Below are 17,411 nucleotides of genomic sequence, written 5' to 3' on the forward strand. Positions count from 1 at the left end.
CGTCTCCTGAATGGTGCTTCTCTACCACTTTATGTCTGACTTTTTTGGAAAGCTCTTTGATCTTCATGTTTGCCTTGTTGATTGACCAAAGTGAGGAAAAGGAGGAGATTGGGACTAAACTCTGCACAGAGCATTGGTGCTGCTTAGGCAGTCTCCTTGGCTGTGGACCACACTCTGTGCAGAGTGTTCGGGCTGCTTAAGCAGTCTCCTTGGCTGTTGGACACAATCCTGGATGTGTCGCCACTCTGACACAGTATATCCAGCATGCTGGCACTCATTTTGTCAATCTCGGAAGGATGAGAGGCCAAGTTAACCCCACCTGGTGACAATTCAACAGCTGAGCGGGATTTGAACTCAGGACCCTCGGATCCAAAGCCCACCACCCTAACCATTAAGCCAACACTAAGCATACATTGCTGCTGTCGGTTGGTCACGTGAGTTGCACCTTAAAACTCCTGAGATAAGTGGGGGAGCTTAATTTTAAAGTTAAACCACTGATTACACACAGGTGAAACCTTTTAAACAAATAATTTGCTCCAGAATCGATTTTGGGTTAATTAGGTAAAGGGTTTGAATAAATATGCAACTGAGAATCATCTGATTTTCTCTGTTAATCAAACTTATTCCCAATTTATCTGCATTTTGTCAGCTTTATCAGTTTGGAGTCGTTTGTGAAGACTTTATATATGAAGGTTGATTTGAAAACATCATGAAATAAGCTCATATAGCATCAAAATGTGAATACTTTTGCAGGCCACTGCAGTAATCTAATCGATAAAGCTTTCTCACCACTCACTTCTTCTTCTTCTTTCGGCTACTCCCGTTAGGGGTCGCCACAGCGGATCATCCGTTATGATCCGCATACTGATTTGGCATAGGTTTTACGCCGGATGCCCTTCCTGACGCAACCCTGGTCACCTCTTATGGCACAGGGATAATGATTGGGTTTCGCCATGATTCCGGGCTGCCCTACACCCTTTCATAGCGCGGCCCAGTGCAGAGCTCCCGTCCTCAAGCGATCCTCCAACCCAAGCCTCCGAGTAGCCGGATTACAGGCGCACGCCACTACGCTCGGTTTTCTCACCACTCACTCACTCATTAAAATGCTTTGTATCTTCTAGGTTGGCTCGAAAGTTGAAATTTGGTATACTGATGCAACTCAAAGCCATGATTCCAGAAAGAAAAAAAAAATCACAAAACTCCGAAAGGAAAATGTCCGTAAAGAAAAGTTGGCTGGTGGAACTTTGGTGCCACTCATGGAGTGTCAAGTAACCAACCATAATGGCACATCATGTAATCCAACGGGGTCATGCCACGTGATCTTACATGTGCACGATCGCTCCTGGAAGGAGTGGGTGTTTTGAAGTTTTCTGACAGTATGATTTGAGACGTGTCTGCGGGCAGTAAACGTTTATCATTTATTGATGGTGTACAGTGGTAATTTTTTTTTGTTGCAACACCAAAGGGGAATGATTGAGGTCAAAAACCAAGAAGGAACCTTGTGTGGAAAAGCAAAGAAAGAATATGGAAAAGATCATCAGTATGGGAGTGTTGTAAATGATTGGGCCACAGTAAAGTCAAGAAGGGGCAAAGGGGCTTCAAGGAACTTTGCAGACAAAGTAGAAGCGTTCCAGATAGCACCATGGAAGGGACTCCTCGAATCCTGTGCTCAGTGTGGCTCCAAACTGGCAGAGAAGAGGACCCGTGATGATGTACCAAATGATGGGGCAGCCTCTCAGTGCACTACACCTGGATTTTGGCCTCTTGCTTTCTGGGAGCAAGCTTGTGTGAACACCGACTCCAACGGTACCCACCAGCAGGCAGTGCAGAACCAGGAGTGCAACCCATAAGGAAGAAATAACCCCCAAAACCCCACAAATCTCTCATCCAGCAGTCTGCCCCAAAATATCTTGAAATATAATAAATGTTCCTGAAAAGGCTCCTAAAGGGACAGGTGGTGATACTGCCCCAGGCATTTGTGGACAGCCTACCACCTTCAATGTTCCAGTGCATACTTTTAGTAATGCATGTCCACATATATTTCATTATTTATACAAAATGTAGATATACTGTCATTGTTTACTTTAAGCTAACTATGAATATCCACCATTTTTAGTTTGGATTTTTTTTGGTCATATGTAGGTGTCTGGAACTGAACCTATTTTCCCAATAAGACTTAATTTAAAGAAGTTCACGAATTAAAAGTTCACTGGGTTGCTAGCAACCTACCTTCCAATTACCATCACCATTCTAACTACCATTCAAACCCTTACAACAACAGTCCTATTGCTCTGACTTCTACTCTTTCCAAAGTCTTTGAATGTCTTCTCAATTCCCACTTCCTCAATAATCTTGAATCTCACAGTCCTCTATCTGAACATCAATACGGCTTTCATAAGGCAAGATCTACCAGTGATATCCTTTCTTATGTTACGAATGTCTGGGCTTCTTCTCTGAGAGACTTTGGGAAATCCTTTGTTGTCAGCCTTGATATCTCAAAAGTCTTTGACAGAGTTTGGCAAAGGGGTCTGATATCTAAGCTTCCCTCTTTTGGCTTTCCTCCTTCACTTTTCTTTCCTGCATTGAGCTTTCTCTCTGACCACTTTATCTCCATAGTATTGATGGTTCAACAACAACTTTCTTCTCCAAATAACTGCATGCATAAAAATAACAACAAAACAATACAAGCCTCACAGCCACCTCTTTAAATTTGGATTTGGACAATATTTCTCAGTGCGGCAAATGTAATCAAGTTAAGTTTAATGCTTCGCCAACTCTCCCTCTCTCCCTCTCTCCCATTACACCATGTGACACAATAAACCTACTAGGTATTACCTGAACATCAAATTTATCCTGGAATCCACATATTATACAAACAGCTAAGTCTGTCTCTTTTTACCTTCGTAAACTTTGTTGCGTAGGTTATGTTTTGATCGCTGTGTATTTATTTATTTATTTATTCATTTGTGAATATGTGTGTTTGTTTGTTATTCGCATAACTCCAAAAGTATTGAACTGAATCGCAGCAAATTTGGTGGGATGATTGGTTATTATCCAAGGACCATTTGATTAGATTTTGGGAGCGATCGGGTCAAAGGTCAAGGTCAGGAAAAGGTCAAAATCGTCTTTTTACCATAGCACGGTCAATTTGTATCCAATTTGCATGCAACTAATGCCAAAATGTTCAGAATTCAATGCCCATCTTGTGATATGTGACATGACACAATGACGTAATAACCCTTCTTAGCGGTTGGGAGTCAAAGGTCAGGGGGGGGTCACGACATTGCAAAATGTGCGGTTTTAGTCATAACACGGTCAATTCTTATCCGATTTGCATGAAACCAACACCAAAATGTTGAGTGTTCTGTTCCCAACACTCTAATATCAATTACAAAATTAAGAGTACAAAGGTCAAGGTCGAGGTCATGAAAAGGTCAAAATCGTCATTTTGCCATAGTGCGGTCGATTTTTATCCAATTTGCATGCAACCAATGCCAAAATGTTGTGAATTCAATGCCCAATCTTGTGATATATGATATGACACAATGACGTCATTACCTTTGTTAGCGGTTTGGGTCAAAGGTCAGAGGGGTCAACGACCTTTATTATCATAACGCGGTCAATTCTTATACAATTTGCATGCAAGTAGATTCAAAATGTTTAGAATTCAATTCCCTATCCTGTGATGTGTAATATTTGATTTCTTATAATGTGACCAGTTGTCATCAGATTGACTTGACACCGACACCCAAAAAGGTCAGGGAGTTCATACAGAAATTGTACAATGTACATGAATCAGTGTCAAACAGCAGGAAATTTAATGTTTTTAAGCCATCATAACACATATGAGATGGCAGATGTGGTATGGGATTAAATACCCTCACAATCAACGGTTTCTGGGGGGGGGGGGGCAAAATGTAGCATTGGCGAAGGTATGCGCTCTACTGAGTGCCCGTTCTAGTTTCAAAATGTATTCGTATGCAGCCTGTGATTACTTGACTGCATCATTTTCTGGGGGCATGGCTGTGCCACTGATACAGTGCCTCCTGTTACCAGGAAACTGGTACTCATTTTTCCGACCTCAGAAAGATGACATGCTGAGTCAACCCACCTGATGTTACTCCAATGCTTTGGCAGCGACTCAAACTCAAGACCGTAGGATCTTAAGCCAGCCACCTTAACCATTAAGCCAGCATCAAGTTTAGTCTGCCTCTAAGAAATTAGGAGTCCTGTTCACATGTTAAAGATTCTTCTTCTCTGAATATTTGCTTCTACTATATGAAGGATTGATCATCCTTGTATTGTGTACTGTTCTCCCATCTGGGGGAGTTTCAAACTCCACTTACTGAACAGAATTGAATCCAAAGTAATCTGACTTATCAACTCTCCCAATCTGACCTCAAAACTCAACCCGCTCACGTTACATCACAAAGTAGGCTCTCTTTCTTTATTCTATCAATATTACTTCAGTTTATGCTCTCGAGAACTTGCTCCTTGTGTACCTCCACCATTAGCGAGATCACAAAATACTTGACAAGCCACTACATCACATGATCACTGTGTGGCCATTGGCAACTCATGGGTGGGCCATTATGATGTTTGTTTCTTCCCCTTCAATGCCAAACTGGAAATCTTTACCTTCTCATGTCTTTCCAAACACTTAAGACCTTCCCTTTTTCAAAAGGCAGAATTGCTTCACTTCCTCAAAAACTCTTCGACTATTTTCTCTTTCATTACTTTTCTATCAATGCAGTTATTTTATTTAAGGCCTGATCTGGATGAAGACGATATAGTTGGTGACTGGAGCCTTGAACATAAAAAAAAACCTTGTGCTCTCATGTACTTAAACTAAATAACACTGATAGTTATAAATAATATGGAAGATTGGTCACTATAGCTATAATTTATGACATCACTGACAGTAAATAAAGATCTGACTGCTCAATCATCCCTCATTTAATTGATTTTATTTATCTGCTTGCAAAATGCATGCACAATCGACTTGTGTACAATAAATATTAAATTGCGTTTTGTTCCCATTGGCTGTAATCTCTATTGAGAGACATCCTTCTTCTGGAAAACGGTTAAAAGAAAAACATTATAACAAAGCTAAACACATGCACTTTGACCCACCCTAAGGCCAAAGCTCAAGCTCATACAAAACCTCATACATCCTAGCCTGCAGGGCTGCAATACGTGGTCATAATATAAATGTTATCTGTTTGGGGACCACTGGCAGTTACCAGCACAAAGTCGATTCCCCACAATAGTTGAGCCAGCAAGCGTCCTGTGAGGGATTCTATACAAGTAACACCTCTTGATTGGAATTGTGAATGTGAACCTGTGACACCAGTACTTTCTGCAAGGGTTCTGACCAACAGGGGGTAACTGCTACACATTCTGTCCTGGAGAACATTTGAAGGCAAAGCAGCCCTTCATGCTTAGCTGAAAAATCAACAAAAGTGTACCAACATAATTAAGCAAACTTAAAATACCCCACAATATCCAGCAGCATGCATATCCATTCTGAGTCATGTTAGTGAAGAATTTTATTTTTAATCCTTCTCAGAATGAAAATTGACATGACTTGTCTATATGGCTTATACTTTTTAACTACAGACGTAATAGAGATGTAAAAGCATTGGAACAAGACAGGAATACAACTAAACGCATATTGCACATGATGTGGGATTGGGTGGGGGTGGGGGGGGTGGGGGTGGACGTACCGATATGATGAATATGTTCATTGATAACCTGGCACTCCTGTGGCCAACGAGGAATGCTGCAAACCAGTGAAGTCATGTTCTCTGTCAAACTCCATGGCTTGTTCGACTGGTTTGAGGTACAATTTTCCTTTTTCAAATTTTCTGCATTGAGTACAAGAATGGAAGAAGAAATAAAAGGAAACCTAAGAACAAGTAATCACTAAGATATAGCTGAGAAAGGTGGCAAAATGTTCGTGTTGAAAGGCACAGAATCATATAATTTTGGAACACGATTATTTATAGCATACCGTATCCAATCCCCCACCCCTAGCCCATCCTGCCAAGAACACACACGCAAGCAAAAAACACACACATACACGCACGCACGCATTAATGCATGCATACACACCAACAACTTGATATCCCTCCATTAATCTGATCTTTAAAACAAATAAAAGATCCAGACCTGAAGTACAATCCCCTCCCTGCTTGGAATCCTGTACTTCCGGGACATCTTTGACAGGACACAGAAATGAAAGAGATTGTTTGGGCGTTTGGATGTTGTGATGTTCTCTTGCCAGGTCTCTTTGATTATGCTGTGCCCCATAACCTGATGGGTCACAATGACAATGCACAACAGGTTTTAACTCTGACACAAAACCATTCTATGTTTTCATGATGGACAAAATATAACAAAGTTAGTTATAGTTTAAATGCTAGGACTTGCAGAGCTTTTGAATAATAATGAGCAAGATGTGCAAAAGGGGAGAGGGGAGAGGAGAATTTACAGGGGACACCAGGGTACAGTGAAATAAAATGATATTTTTTATAGTTAATCATATATATATATATATATATATATATATATATATATATATATATATATATATATATATATATATATATATATATATATATATATATATATATATATATATATATATATATATAGTGACGTCCATGGGACTTGAACAGTCCCGCCAACGTAGAATGAGCCGAAACGATGGAGGCGGTTTATTTATTTATAACCCAAACATGGCGGTTCTAATCGCTCTACCGCAAACGGGACGAGGAAGGTGGCACGAGTCACTTTTCACTGAGTTGATGATGTTTATTCGTTTTTACTATTAACCAGAAATAACAAGACTCGGCAAGAAGAGGGATCCGGGGCGATTCGACGGGATGGTGTGGGATCGGGCGTGGGGAAAAACACAGACAATTCCAATGAATATAGAGATCTCAAACCCTCTTAGGCGCCAAGCGCGCGCGCACACACACACACACACACACACACACACACACACACACACACACACACACACACACACACACACACACACACACACACACACACACACACACACACACACACACACACACACACACACACACACACAACGTAGCTATTTCTGGTGGTCAGGCTGGACCGTGGTGTGGACGCAACTGTCCCTGGATCGGCGTCGGACGAGCTGGCCTTGCTCTCGTCAGGGGGGGGGGGCAGGAGAAACCGTGGTGCTGTCGACCTCCTGGTCTTGGCCCAAGTCCGCTCACAGCCGCCAGGGAACCAGTTCTGACGCCAAGTTGCGAGCAGGAGAGGGAGGCAGGTCCGCCCGCCGTTCGACCCCGTACTCCGAGTCAGCAGAACCCCAGAGCCAACCAAGGTGAGGCACGAGGCTCAGCAAGGCTCCAAGACACGATGAAGAACACGATCGAATCAGCACAACAACAAGGATGCTTGCCGCGCAACAGCCTCCACACCAAAAAAACACGATCGTTTTTGTCCAGATCTTCTTCCTCTTCTTCTTCGACCCCGAACAGAACCTTTTTATCCTCCTGTCCTCGTCACTTCCAATCGAGCCGTTTATTGGCCCACCGCCGTCGCCTTCTGCCAATCGTGATCACGGGGCGGAGCCATCCGCTGCACTGTCCTGTGACGTCACGGCCAGTCTCCAGAGAATACCAAAAGGGGTTTACGCAGACACACTTACCCTATCCCGTGTCCCTATCTAATTACGTGACAATTATCATTTCCCCCCTTGAAGAAATGAACATTTACTAGACAACTTATCACAACTGAATTGCTACTTATTACATCGAGATCCTGGTAAACTCGAACAGCATGGCATACCTAATTAAACATCCTAATTACCCTTTGAATGCATACCCCCCCCCTCAAACGTAACAATATATATATATATATATATATATATATATATATATATATATATATATATATATATATATATATATATATATATATATGTAGGGTGGATATACTGGTTCTGGCTCACTTTTCCCCATGTAAATGAAAGGGGGATTTTCAGCGATTCCCTTTTTTTTTCCCTAAAAATAAACCCCCTTTTTATCCGTTTTTCCCTGCTGTGCAGGGGTTTGGCTTTTTGTGAGGCAATGTTTTATGGCCGGATGCCCTTCCTGACGCCAACCCTGGTCGCCTCTTACGACACACAGGGATATGGTACACCTATTCTAACCGGGGCATACACCGGGACCAGTACACTGGCACTCATTTCGCCGACCTCGGAAGGATGACAGGCTGAGTCAACCCCCTGGTGTTAATTCAGCAGCCAACGGGGCTTGAACTCAGGACACTGGGATCCCAAGCCGCCACCCTAACCACTAAGCCAACACCAGGCTTTGTAGGTATATATATATATATATATATATATATATATATATATATATATATATATATATATATATATATATATATATATATATATATATATATATACATACACACAAGTTATTATATTATATATATATATATAACCAGGCTATTCCAAGGTATATTTATTTGTCTCCCCTTTTAACCTGAAGGTTGAACAGCTCACTCATTGAACCTATAAAGATTTGTTCATTCTCAAATTCCTTCAATAGTTTAATTTCCTTTGCACAATAATCCCCATCTAAAATATTGAAAAACAAAACATTTGAGTCTTTATATTTTTTAAGATACCCCTTTTGTGCCATTACGAAATGATAAACTTCTCTTAATGATCTTGTTTGACCACCTCCTGAGCCACATATCATTGTTGTGTATAAACCACGCCATAAAAAAAGTTTTGTTTCAAATGTTTTCAGTTCATGCCGTGAAAATGAGGAAGTGTTTTTTTTGACACGATCGTGCTGTGAAAAGAAAAACAGGAACTATTCTGTGAGACAAGGTCTCGTGTTTATATTTTATCTCAGAACACGAACTGAAAACATTTGAATCAAAACCATTTTAGGGCATTTTCAGTATGTTTTGAAAATATATCTCCCAGTTATTTTCCAAGCTGTCATTTCCTGTGGCCGCACCCAATGCTTAGGTAATTTCCTCGTCGTTTCCTTATAAGTGATTCGCCAGACAAAGTTTCTGCCAGACGGGATTTTCATTTTTACAACTGAGACATGAGCGATCTTTCTTCCCGAGGTGCATGAAATTAATGCTCTTATTGAAGAGGTCAATCATCTTAGAAGAGAATTGAAAAACATTTTTAAAGACTGACACAACGTCTTATCACGGCCCAGAGACATGGACTCACTCTCTTCCGATGAAGACAACAGCTCACTACAAAGTTGGTAAGTTGGTTCCTCTTTGAACGATGAAGCAAATGATTATAAATTAAATCATGATAATTCTGATTTTTTTTTTCTTGACAGGTCGTTGGAAGAACTGGAGTTTACATATCACGACGAGGTGCATCAAATGAATTCTCTTATTGAAGAGGTCAATGATTTTAGAAGAGAATTGAAAAACATTTATAATGACTGGCACGAAGTCTTATCACGGCCTCTGATCTCGAATGAATTAAACCAATGGTGAGACACGTGTGCGTGTGCGTGTGCGTGTGCGTGTGCGTGTGCGTGTGCGTGTGCGTGTGCGTGTGCGTGTGCGTGTGCGTGTGCGTGTGCGTGTGTGTGTGTGTCTGTGTGTGTGTGTGTGTGTGTGTATGTGTGTGTCTGTGTGTGTATATGTGTGTGTGTGTGTCTGTGTGTGTATATGTGTGTATGTGTGTGTGTGCGTGTGTGTGTGTCGCTTTCCCTGTCTGTTTGTATCTCTCTCTGTCTGGCTCCATCTATACCCTTGACTTATTTTTTTTTTCAGCACTATCACACAACATCAGCTGTTGAAGCAATCTTGTACAACACATGATTTTCTGGAGGTAAATGTTTCTGAATTATTATTAATATCACTCTCTCTTTAGAATGTCGTCTTATGTTGGTTGCATCATTAGTTTGGACGCGGTTTTGCCAGTACACTGGAATTAATTTTATTGGCCTTGAAAGGATGACAGGCTCCTGGTGTGTTAATTCAGTGGTCAACGAGGCTGGTGTGTTAATTCAGTGGTCAACGAGGCCGGTGTGTTAATTCAGTGGTCAACGAGGCTTACTCATATTACCATGTAATTATCTTTATAAAACCTAATTATTATCCACTTTTTGTTTCAAAACAGAATATGGTGTCTGAGTTTCGAAATCACAAGACATCTGAAGAAGATTGCTGGGAAAGATTATACATTCTCGCAAATGAATATTTAATATTTTCAATTTTAATAAATTATATTTGTTTTGTTTACAATTACTTGATTTTGAATTTCAAGAAGAGAATCAAGACATGAAGGGGGGGTAGGTGCGCTCCCCCAATGACCCATCACCCCCTCATCCCATCCCTCCCCTCCCCATGTGTGTGTGTGGGGGAAGGGTGGGGGTGGGATGAGGGAGGTGGTGGGTCAAAGGTGGGGGCGCACAGGGGGATGAGGGGTGGGGCTTGTGTGGGCGGGGCTTGTGTGGGCGGGGCTTGTGTGGGCGGGGCTTGTGTGGGCGGGGCTTGTGTGGGCGGGGCTTGTGTGGGTGGGGCTTGTGTGGGCAGGGTTTATGTGGGTGGAGCTTGTGTGGGCAGGGTTTATGTGGGCGGGGCTTATGTGGGCGGGGCTTATGTGGATGAGGCTTATGTGGATGAGGTTTGTGTGGATAAATGGATGGGTGGATGGGTGGATGGGTGGATGAGTGGAGCTTGTGTGGATGGGTGGATAATTTTTTAATTAAATAAACATGTTGTGTGGGGAACTAATTAACTAATCACTAATTATGTGAATATGATGAATATGGGTGGAGCTTGTGTGGGGTTTGTGTGTGTGGAGCTTGTGAGGGGTTTGTGTGGGGTTTGTGTGGGGATTGTGTGGGGTGGGGTTTATGTGGGTGGGGCTTGTGTGGGCGGAGTCAAAAAGGGGCGGAGTCAAAAAAATTCAATTTATCTTTGTCTTTTGTAATTCCTGTGAATAAAATGAACCTAAAATCTCTTCCCCTTCCAAATCATATATCTTACAAGTCCAAGGAACCGTATCTATTACATCAACAATTTTAAAAAGCTCGTTAGTCCATCTTTTAATGTAACCCTTTTCAAAATGAGATTTCCACCTATATATTCTTACGATATCACCAACTTTGAACTTAGGTTTTCTGACATTAATCTCTTTTTCATATTTTAATTTTGTAAATGTTTCTGATGGTTTCATATTTGTTGATGTGTGAATCGTGTCATTATACTTATCCACAATATCCTGAATAAAAGATGACCATTGTTGTGAACCGAGTTGTGTGAATTTTTTATATAGTCTCTCTTTTAAGGTACGATTAAAACGTTCAACAACAACTGCCTTCCCTTCATTAAAGGTACTGTATAATGTAATACTGTTATTTTTTAGAAAATTCATAAATGTCTTGTTATAAAACTCTCTACCCTCATCAGTCCACAATTTTTTAGGTTTTCTCTTACTTTTATTAAATATCTGTTGAAAGGCTAACATAAGAGTATTACCTGTTTTGTTTTTTAATGGAACAACCCATACATATCTACTCCTCAAATCGATAACGGTTAAAGCATACTTGTACCCCTTATCATTATTGAGTTCAATCAAATCAGCAGACCAGATATAATCTACTTCCTTGGAATAAACTTTCCTTCTCTGAAACTTTGTGAATATTGGTTTATGTAATTCATCAGCTAATTGCTCTTCAATCTTAATGACATCATTAGAGCTTACAAGTTTTTTGAATTTCCAAGTCCAAGTTTCAATTTAGCACTGATCATCTTCTTCACAATGAACCGATCAACTTTTTCTCTTAAGGTTGGATTTTGTATCAGAGACAAATTATACAACATTTCTCTATCGGCTTCATGCTTTTCTTCCAACGTTGTGGTATTCCCATAATCAATATCGTGTCTCATGCACACTTCATCAACTATATTGATAGGCTTACTCCAGGATTTAGGATTGTCTGCCTCATCTAATCTTTTATCCAAGTTTGTGCCTGGACCACAGAAAGAATACCCTGGAAGATGTAATTCCCCTGGTATTCCAGTAGTTGTAACTTTACTTCCTGATAAAAACTTTTGTATATCTCCTCCGAGTTTGTGTTTGGAGATAAATTGATTTTTTTTTTAACCACACACCGAACATATACCTTTTTGTATAACCCTGTTATTTTTACTTTTAATATATGAAATATTTTTAGTATTAGTTTTCTTTTTACATTTGAGACAATAACTCATTTATTTATGTGAAAAATTCCTGCAGAGTGCAAAAACCTTTTTAGTTTCCAACATGCACATTTGAATCTTAATTTTTAAAACATAAAGAATCCTTAGAAATGCCTTCACTCTCTCCTCCATTTATTTAAGAAAAAAATAAAAATGAAAAACTTGAATTAAAATGAATATCTTGTCGATGTCAATATTCTTGTCGAAAGTATTGCAAATAGACTTGTCAATTCTTTGTTTTCCTCCTCGGTGGGTTGAGTTATTTTCTGTAATACCACCAATCTTTTTTAATCTCACTGGTTTCCATATTTTGATATTTATTTTGTCTCGCTCTTTCCTCCCTCTCCTTCTCTCTCTCCTCCCTCTCCTTCTCTCTCTTCTCCCTCTCTCTCTTCTCCCTCTCCTCCCTCTCTCTCTTCTCCCTCTCCTCCCTCTCTCTCTCTTCTCTCTCTTCTCCCTCTCCTCCTTCTCTCTCTTCTCCTTTTCCTCCTCCCTCTTCTCCTTTTCCTCCTCTTCCCTCTCTTCTTCAACTCCTTCCTCATCCCTTATTATCCTTGAATCGCTTACACCCCATAGAATATCATACATATATTCATCAGGATTTCTTGTTATTCCTGTATCCAAAATAATTTTTTTTACAACAGGAAACCAATAAAATTTCTTTTGAATTTCTAAAAGAGCCTTACCTTTTCTTAACTTTATAATTTTTTCATTATTTAACATTTTTATTAAATCTAAAGTTGTCGGTTTATCAACATCAGCATAATGCCAATCTTTTATTGAAAATACCTCATTCTTATGTTGTAGAACATATTTATTAAAATACCGAATACCCTTTTCTTGAAGGTATGCTTGGACACAGAAATGATAATTTTCTTGAAGCCTTCTTGCTGTCATTTATGTATTAGAAATATATGTTAGAATAATATTATGGCACGAAACACCTCCCCATCTTCCCATAGTTAAATCATTTTGTATTTCCTTACTTATTATATATAATCCTGTTTTTTCTGTTTTCATGAGATAAACAAGGGCAAAACCATTATTATATTTACCCTTATTAAATTATTTTATTTGTTGTTTACTAATCGTGGCCCCACAAAACTCATTCTCGATACCAAGTGGATAATATTCTTCCTTACGAGACTGATTTAATTGTTCCAGGTCTTCGAGGTTAATTTTAAATGACCAATTATACCCTAAATCATTCATATCATACCCCCATTGTTCTATTCTCATACAAACGATACGCCCTTCTTTATAAAAAATTATTTTAATTCGAACTGTGAATTCTGTATGACCTGGAGATAATATCAACACTTCTGTATATTTGGAATACAGGGCCGTTTTATTTAAGGATATATAATGTGATAAATCGTTTAATCTCACCAAGTCATTCGCGTCAGTCGGGCTTGGATAATTTTTTAATTTATAAGCATTTTTCATGTTAATATTTTTGGTTATATTATATTTATGTCGTTCAGCCTGTGCCTTTGTGTAATAATTTGATAAATCAATATCCAGTTCTTGAGATACACCAAAGATAGAACCATCTTTACCAACATAAGTCATTTATATTAGATTAAAAATAATATCATAAATTTTTTTTTGTTGTTGAGTTGAAATAACACATATAGACATAATTGACCACAACACTTGGAATCTAATTCTTGGACTTGAAATGTTTGATAAACACCATTCTGTAAGAATTTTATGACTTCAATAGGTGGTGGAAGACCAAAACTATCAAAATAATATTTGTCTCGACTATTAAAAATACAAACCCAATGAGAACCGTTCCCATTATTATCTTCAAAGTTCATAATAATATTCTTTGTATGTTTCGGCACATTTGTTAATTCATCTCTCATACAAATAACCACATTATGAATTTTTAATTTCTTACAATATTTAACAAGTTGTAAATTTGATGTTGTATTCTTTCCAAATTCTTTCAACCACTCATCAATGCTCATTTATTTATTAGAAAGATATAATCCATTATCTCTTTTCGTTAATTTTACACCTGCTTGTGCTATAGAAGAAAGCATATCTCCAACTAACAATCTCGCTTTATCAGGCAGACCTTCAAGTTTTTCAGCAAAATCTACAATTACACCACTTCCACTAATTTGTTTCTCCAACTCTTTGTTATGTCTTTCCAATTATTTTTGAGCCTGGAGTTGAGCCTTCCTTTCGTTGGCAGTTTTCACCGCTGTTGAAATACCACCCGTCAATGCTCCAACCGCACTTAAACCAGCAAATAAAGGAATTAGAAATGGGAGAAATCCTCCACTCGTCTCTCTTATTAAATATTTTTTCAACATTGGTTTTGTCATTTTAATTTTAAGTGAGCCAGTGTCATTCAAGATTTTAACCTGTTCTCTTGTGAGCAAAACATCAATTCTTACTGCTCCTTTTCTCTGAATTGTATTAACGTTAATCGTACAAGGCTTTTGATTTTGAACACAAGATGACAGTTTATGAAGATTGATTTGATTAACATATACCCCAGTTGGTACTTTGCCACTCATTTATTTAACAAAAAATTATGTGAGACTAATCATCACACCATTATCTGTATTAATCTGCAATTCTGTTTCTTCCAAAAGCAAACAATATGTATCAACTTCTTCACTCTCTCCTCTTTCAATGTATAGGGAAGTATCCACTCGATTAGACTTTATAGTTTCCTTTTGAGCGCTCAGGTCAAACGCATAGATTGTATACAAACTTTTAAATGCTGTCATATCCAAAATAGGTTCTTTATTTCCTTTACTTTCACACACCTTTTGGTAAGACTTGTATGCTTCAGCAAAATCATTTTTTTCCCAATTAATTTCCAATCTATCTCGTGGATAAAATGTTCCATCTAGAGAAACGCGAAGTTGTTTCACCTTAGCATTATCACTCAATGCATTATTCTTATCAGTCGCAGTATCACCATCTGGCTTTTTAAAAATGATCCACAGATATCGTGGCTTTCCTTCCAGAACACCCAAATTCCACGTGTCAGTAGTTTGGTTGAGTTTAACGTGTTGACATCTTCTTTTGAGGTATGATACACTGAGTGGTTTCTTTGAGTTAAGTCTTCGATTCAACATCTCTTCTGTTTTAAGATTAGGAGTATATTCACTGATATACCAACTCATCTCCTCAATTACAAATTTATTCTGATCACTAAAAGCATTACCAACACCAAAAAGCAATCGATTTTCATTATCATTCCTTTGTAGTTGAAATCTAATTTTAAGACCATACAGAACTTTATCATGATCACAAAATCCAAATATACCTTTAAGAGGAACTGCCACAGTAAAACTATTTTCTGCTTTTGTATCATCATTATACATTCCTTTCCTTTGAGTATATCCAGGGTCTGTGTTTGTCCCCGTTGACATATCAGGAATAAAACCTTCGACAGACCCCTTTCCCATTCTATCACTGAATGTATAGAGCTTCAACTTCTTGTGTTCCAATATACAAACGCACACTATCAAACATTTTCCAGAAGAAATCATTTACAAGTGTAGCGTTTGTGTTATTCCCAGCTTTAGTGAATTTAAATTTACACAACAAGAAACTTTCGGAGAGATTCAAATAGGTTTGTTGATTATTTATTTCAAAACTTTTTGTACCATTCGTATTCCAGTCTGTTCCAGTTATTGCATTTACCTTGAAGTAATCTTCTTTTTTAGTGGAGTTTGAGATAATAATAGTATCATCCAAATCATAGATACTATCAATTGCTTCCATACTTGTATTTATTTAGGAAAAAAGATGTTAAAACTTTTGAAACCCTGATCCAAGTATTTGAATTATTTTCTGTCGTTCTTGGGGGGACAACTGAGTTTTGCCTTTCTTAATTTCTTTTATTGCTTGTAATTTATGAGATTCCTTCTGGGCATCTTTTATGCTCTTTACAGCACCTGCTACATTTCCCACAGCAGAAGCAGTTGAACCAATTAGATCTTTATGTTTAAGAATAGTTGAACCAATACCCATAAGAGTATCAATTATCCCATCTCCTCTAAATTGATGTCCAACACCCCTTTGTCTCTTAGGTTTATAGTATCCTCTACCAAGATACATACCTTCACCCTTGTAGTATGGGGAAAGGAACATCCCATCCCCTGCAATTATTTTATATTTTCCCAACTCGTGTTTCCTCACAATAACCATCGTATTTATTTATTGGAAAACTTCACGTAGGTGAATTCTGATGGATATAACTTATCCATTAAAAGAAATCACACGATTATCTTGGTCGGTTATCCTAAAATTTACTCTGTGTATGGTTTTTCCTGACACAGGGAGATAAACCAAATTTTTAGGTTCCATATTGAATTTATAACCAATTGGGGTTGAGTATGCGCTGAATGAAAATATTGTATTTGTTTTTTTTCCATCATTATAAGCACCATCAATCAAATCACAGTGAATTAACACCAAATTTATTCCTGAGGATATTTGAATGACATTATCACTGTAAAACGTCCCATTAGTTTCAATCTTTTTTGAGGAGAAACCCAATAACTCTCTATATGAATTATCAATTGTGAAATCAACCTTGTAGTTATTTTTAACTTTAATCGTTGATTTTGAAGTATGTTTTTGAATGTCTATAACAATATTTTTTGGTTCATCACCCTGTTCTTTCATAAGACGAGCAATTTCGGAAGAAATTTGAGAAATCTCATATGCTCCGGGTGAGACTGTTATCGTTTTGTATCCACTTCCCGGATTATAACTAAACTTGTCATTTTTCTCGCTTATATTAAATAAGGCATTATAAGTTTCCATGGACAATAGAGATGCCTCATATTCTTTTGTTGTGTCAAGTTGTAGTGGGTATGTGAATGAAGATGTGTGGTCGCTTGTTGTGAAATTGAAACTGAGGATTGTGCTTCTCATCTTATTTAATATGAGATAAAATGTCTTTATATTGATATTTATTAATTATTTTCATGTTCATCAACTGGTCTAAAATGGCTGATGCTTCATTAAAACAATTGTTATTTCCAGCCTTCTTACTGCCTAACAACAATAACAGTCTATTAACTAATTGCGATGGGTCATTTGGAAGAAAACTAACACCTGAACCAAGGATACTTAAAGCCTGAATAATGTGTTTCTCCTTCTCATTCTTCCTACTTTTACCA

General features: G+C 38.3%; 1 protein-coding gene across 19 annotated transcripts in view; it reads right to left on the reverse strand.

The window, feature by feature from the left end:
- AGBL3 (AGBL carboxypeptidase 3) overlaps positions 1 to 17,411 on the reverse strand; it is a 117,269-nt gene that overhangs the window by 66,756 nt on the left and 33,102 nt on the right. For all 19 annotated transcript variants that reach the window (XR_015059003.1, XR_015059004.1, XR_015059002.1 and 16 more), the window contains 2 exons: positions 6,172 to 6,315; positions 5,727 to 5,867 (listed from right to left, as the gene is read on the reverse strand). Coding sequence is in view for 13 of the 19 variants with exons in the window: in XM_085884295.1 (XP_085740421.1) it covers positions 5,727 to 5,867; positions 6,172 to 6,315 (285 nt within the window). In the remaining 6 variants the exon portion in view is untranslated. The remainder of the gene's footprint in view (positions 1 to 5,726; positions 5,868 to 6,171; positions 6,316 to 17,411) is intronic.

Source organism: Eptatretus burgeri, chromosome 6 (assembly GCF_056783735.1).
Source record: "Eptatretus burgeri isolate ZD-2024b chromosome 6, Ebu_testis_v1, whole genome shotgun sequence".
In the NCBI taxonomy this organism is placed as follows: domain Eukaryota; kingdom Metazoa; phylum Chordata; class Myxini; order Myxiniformes; family Myxinidae; genus Eptatretus; species Eptatretus burgeri.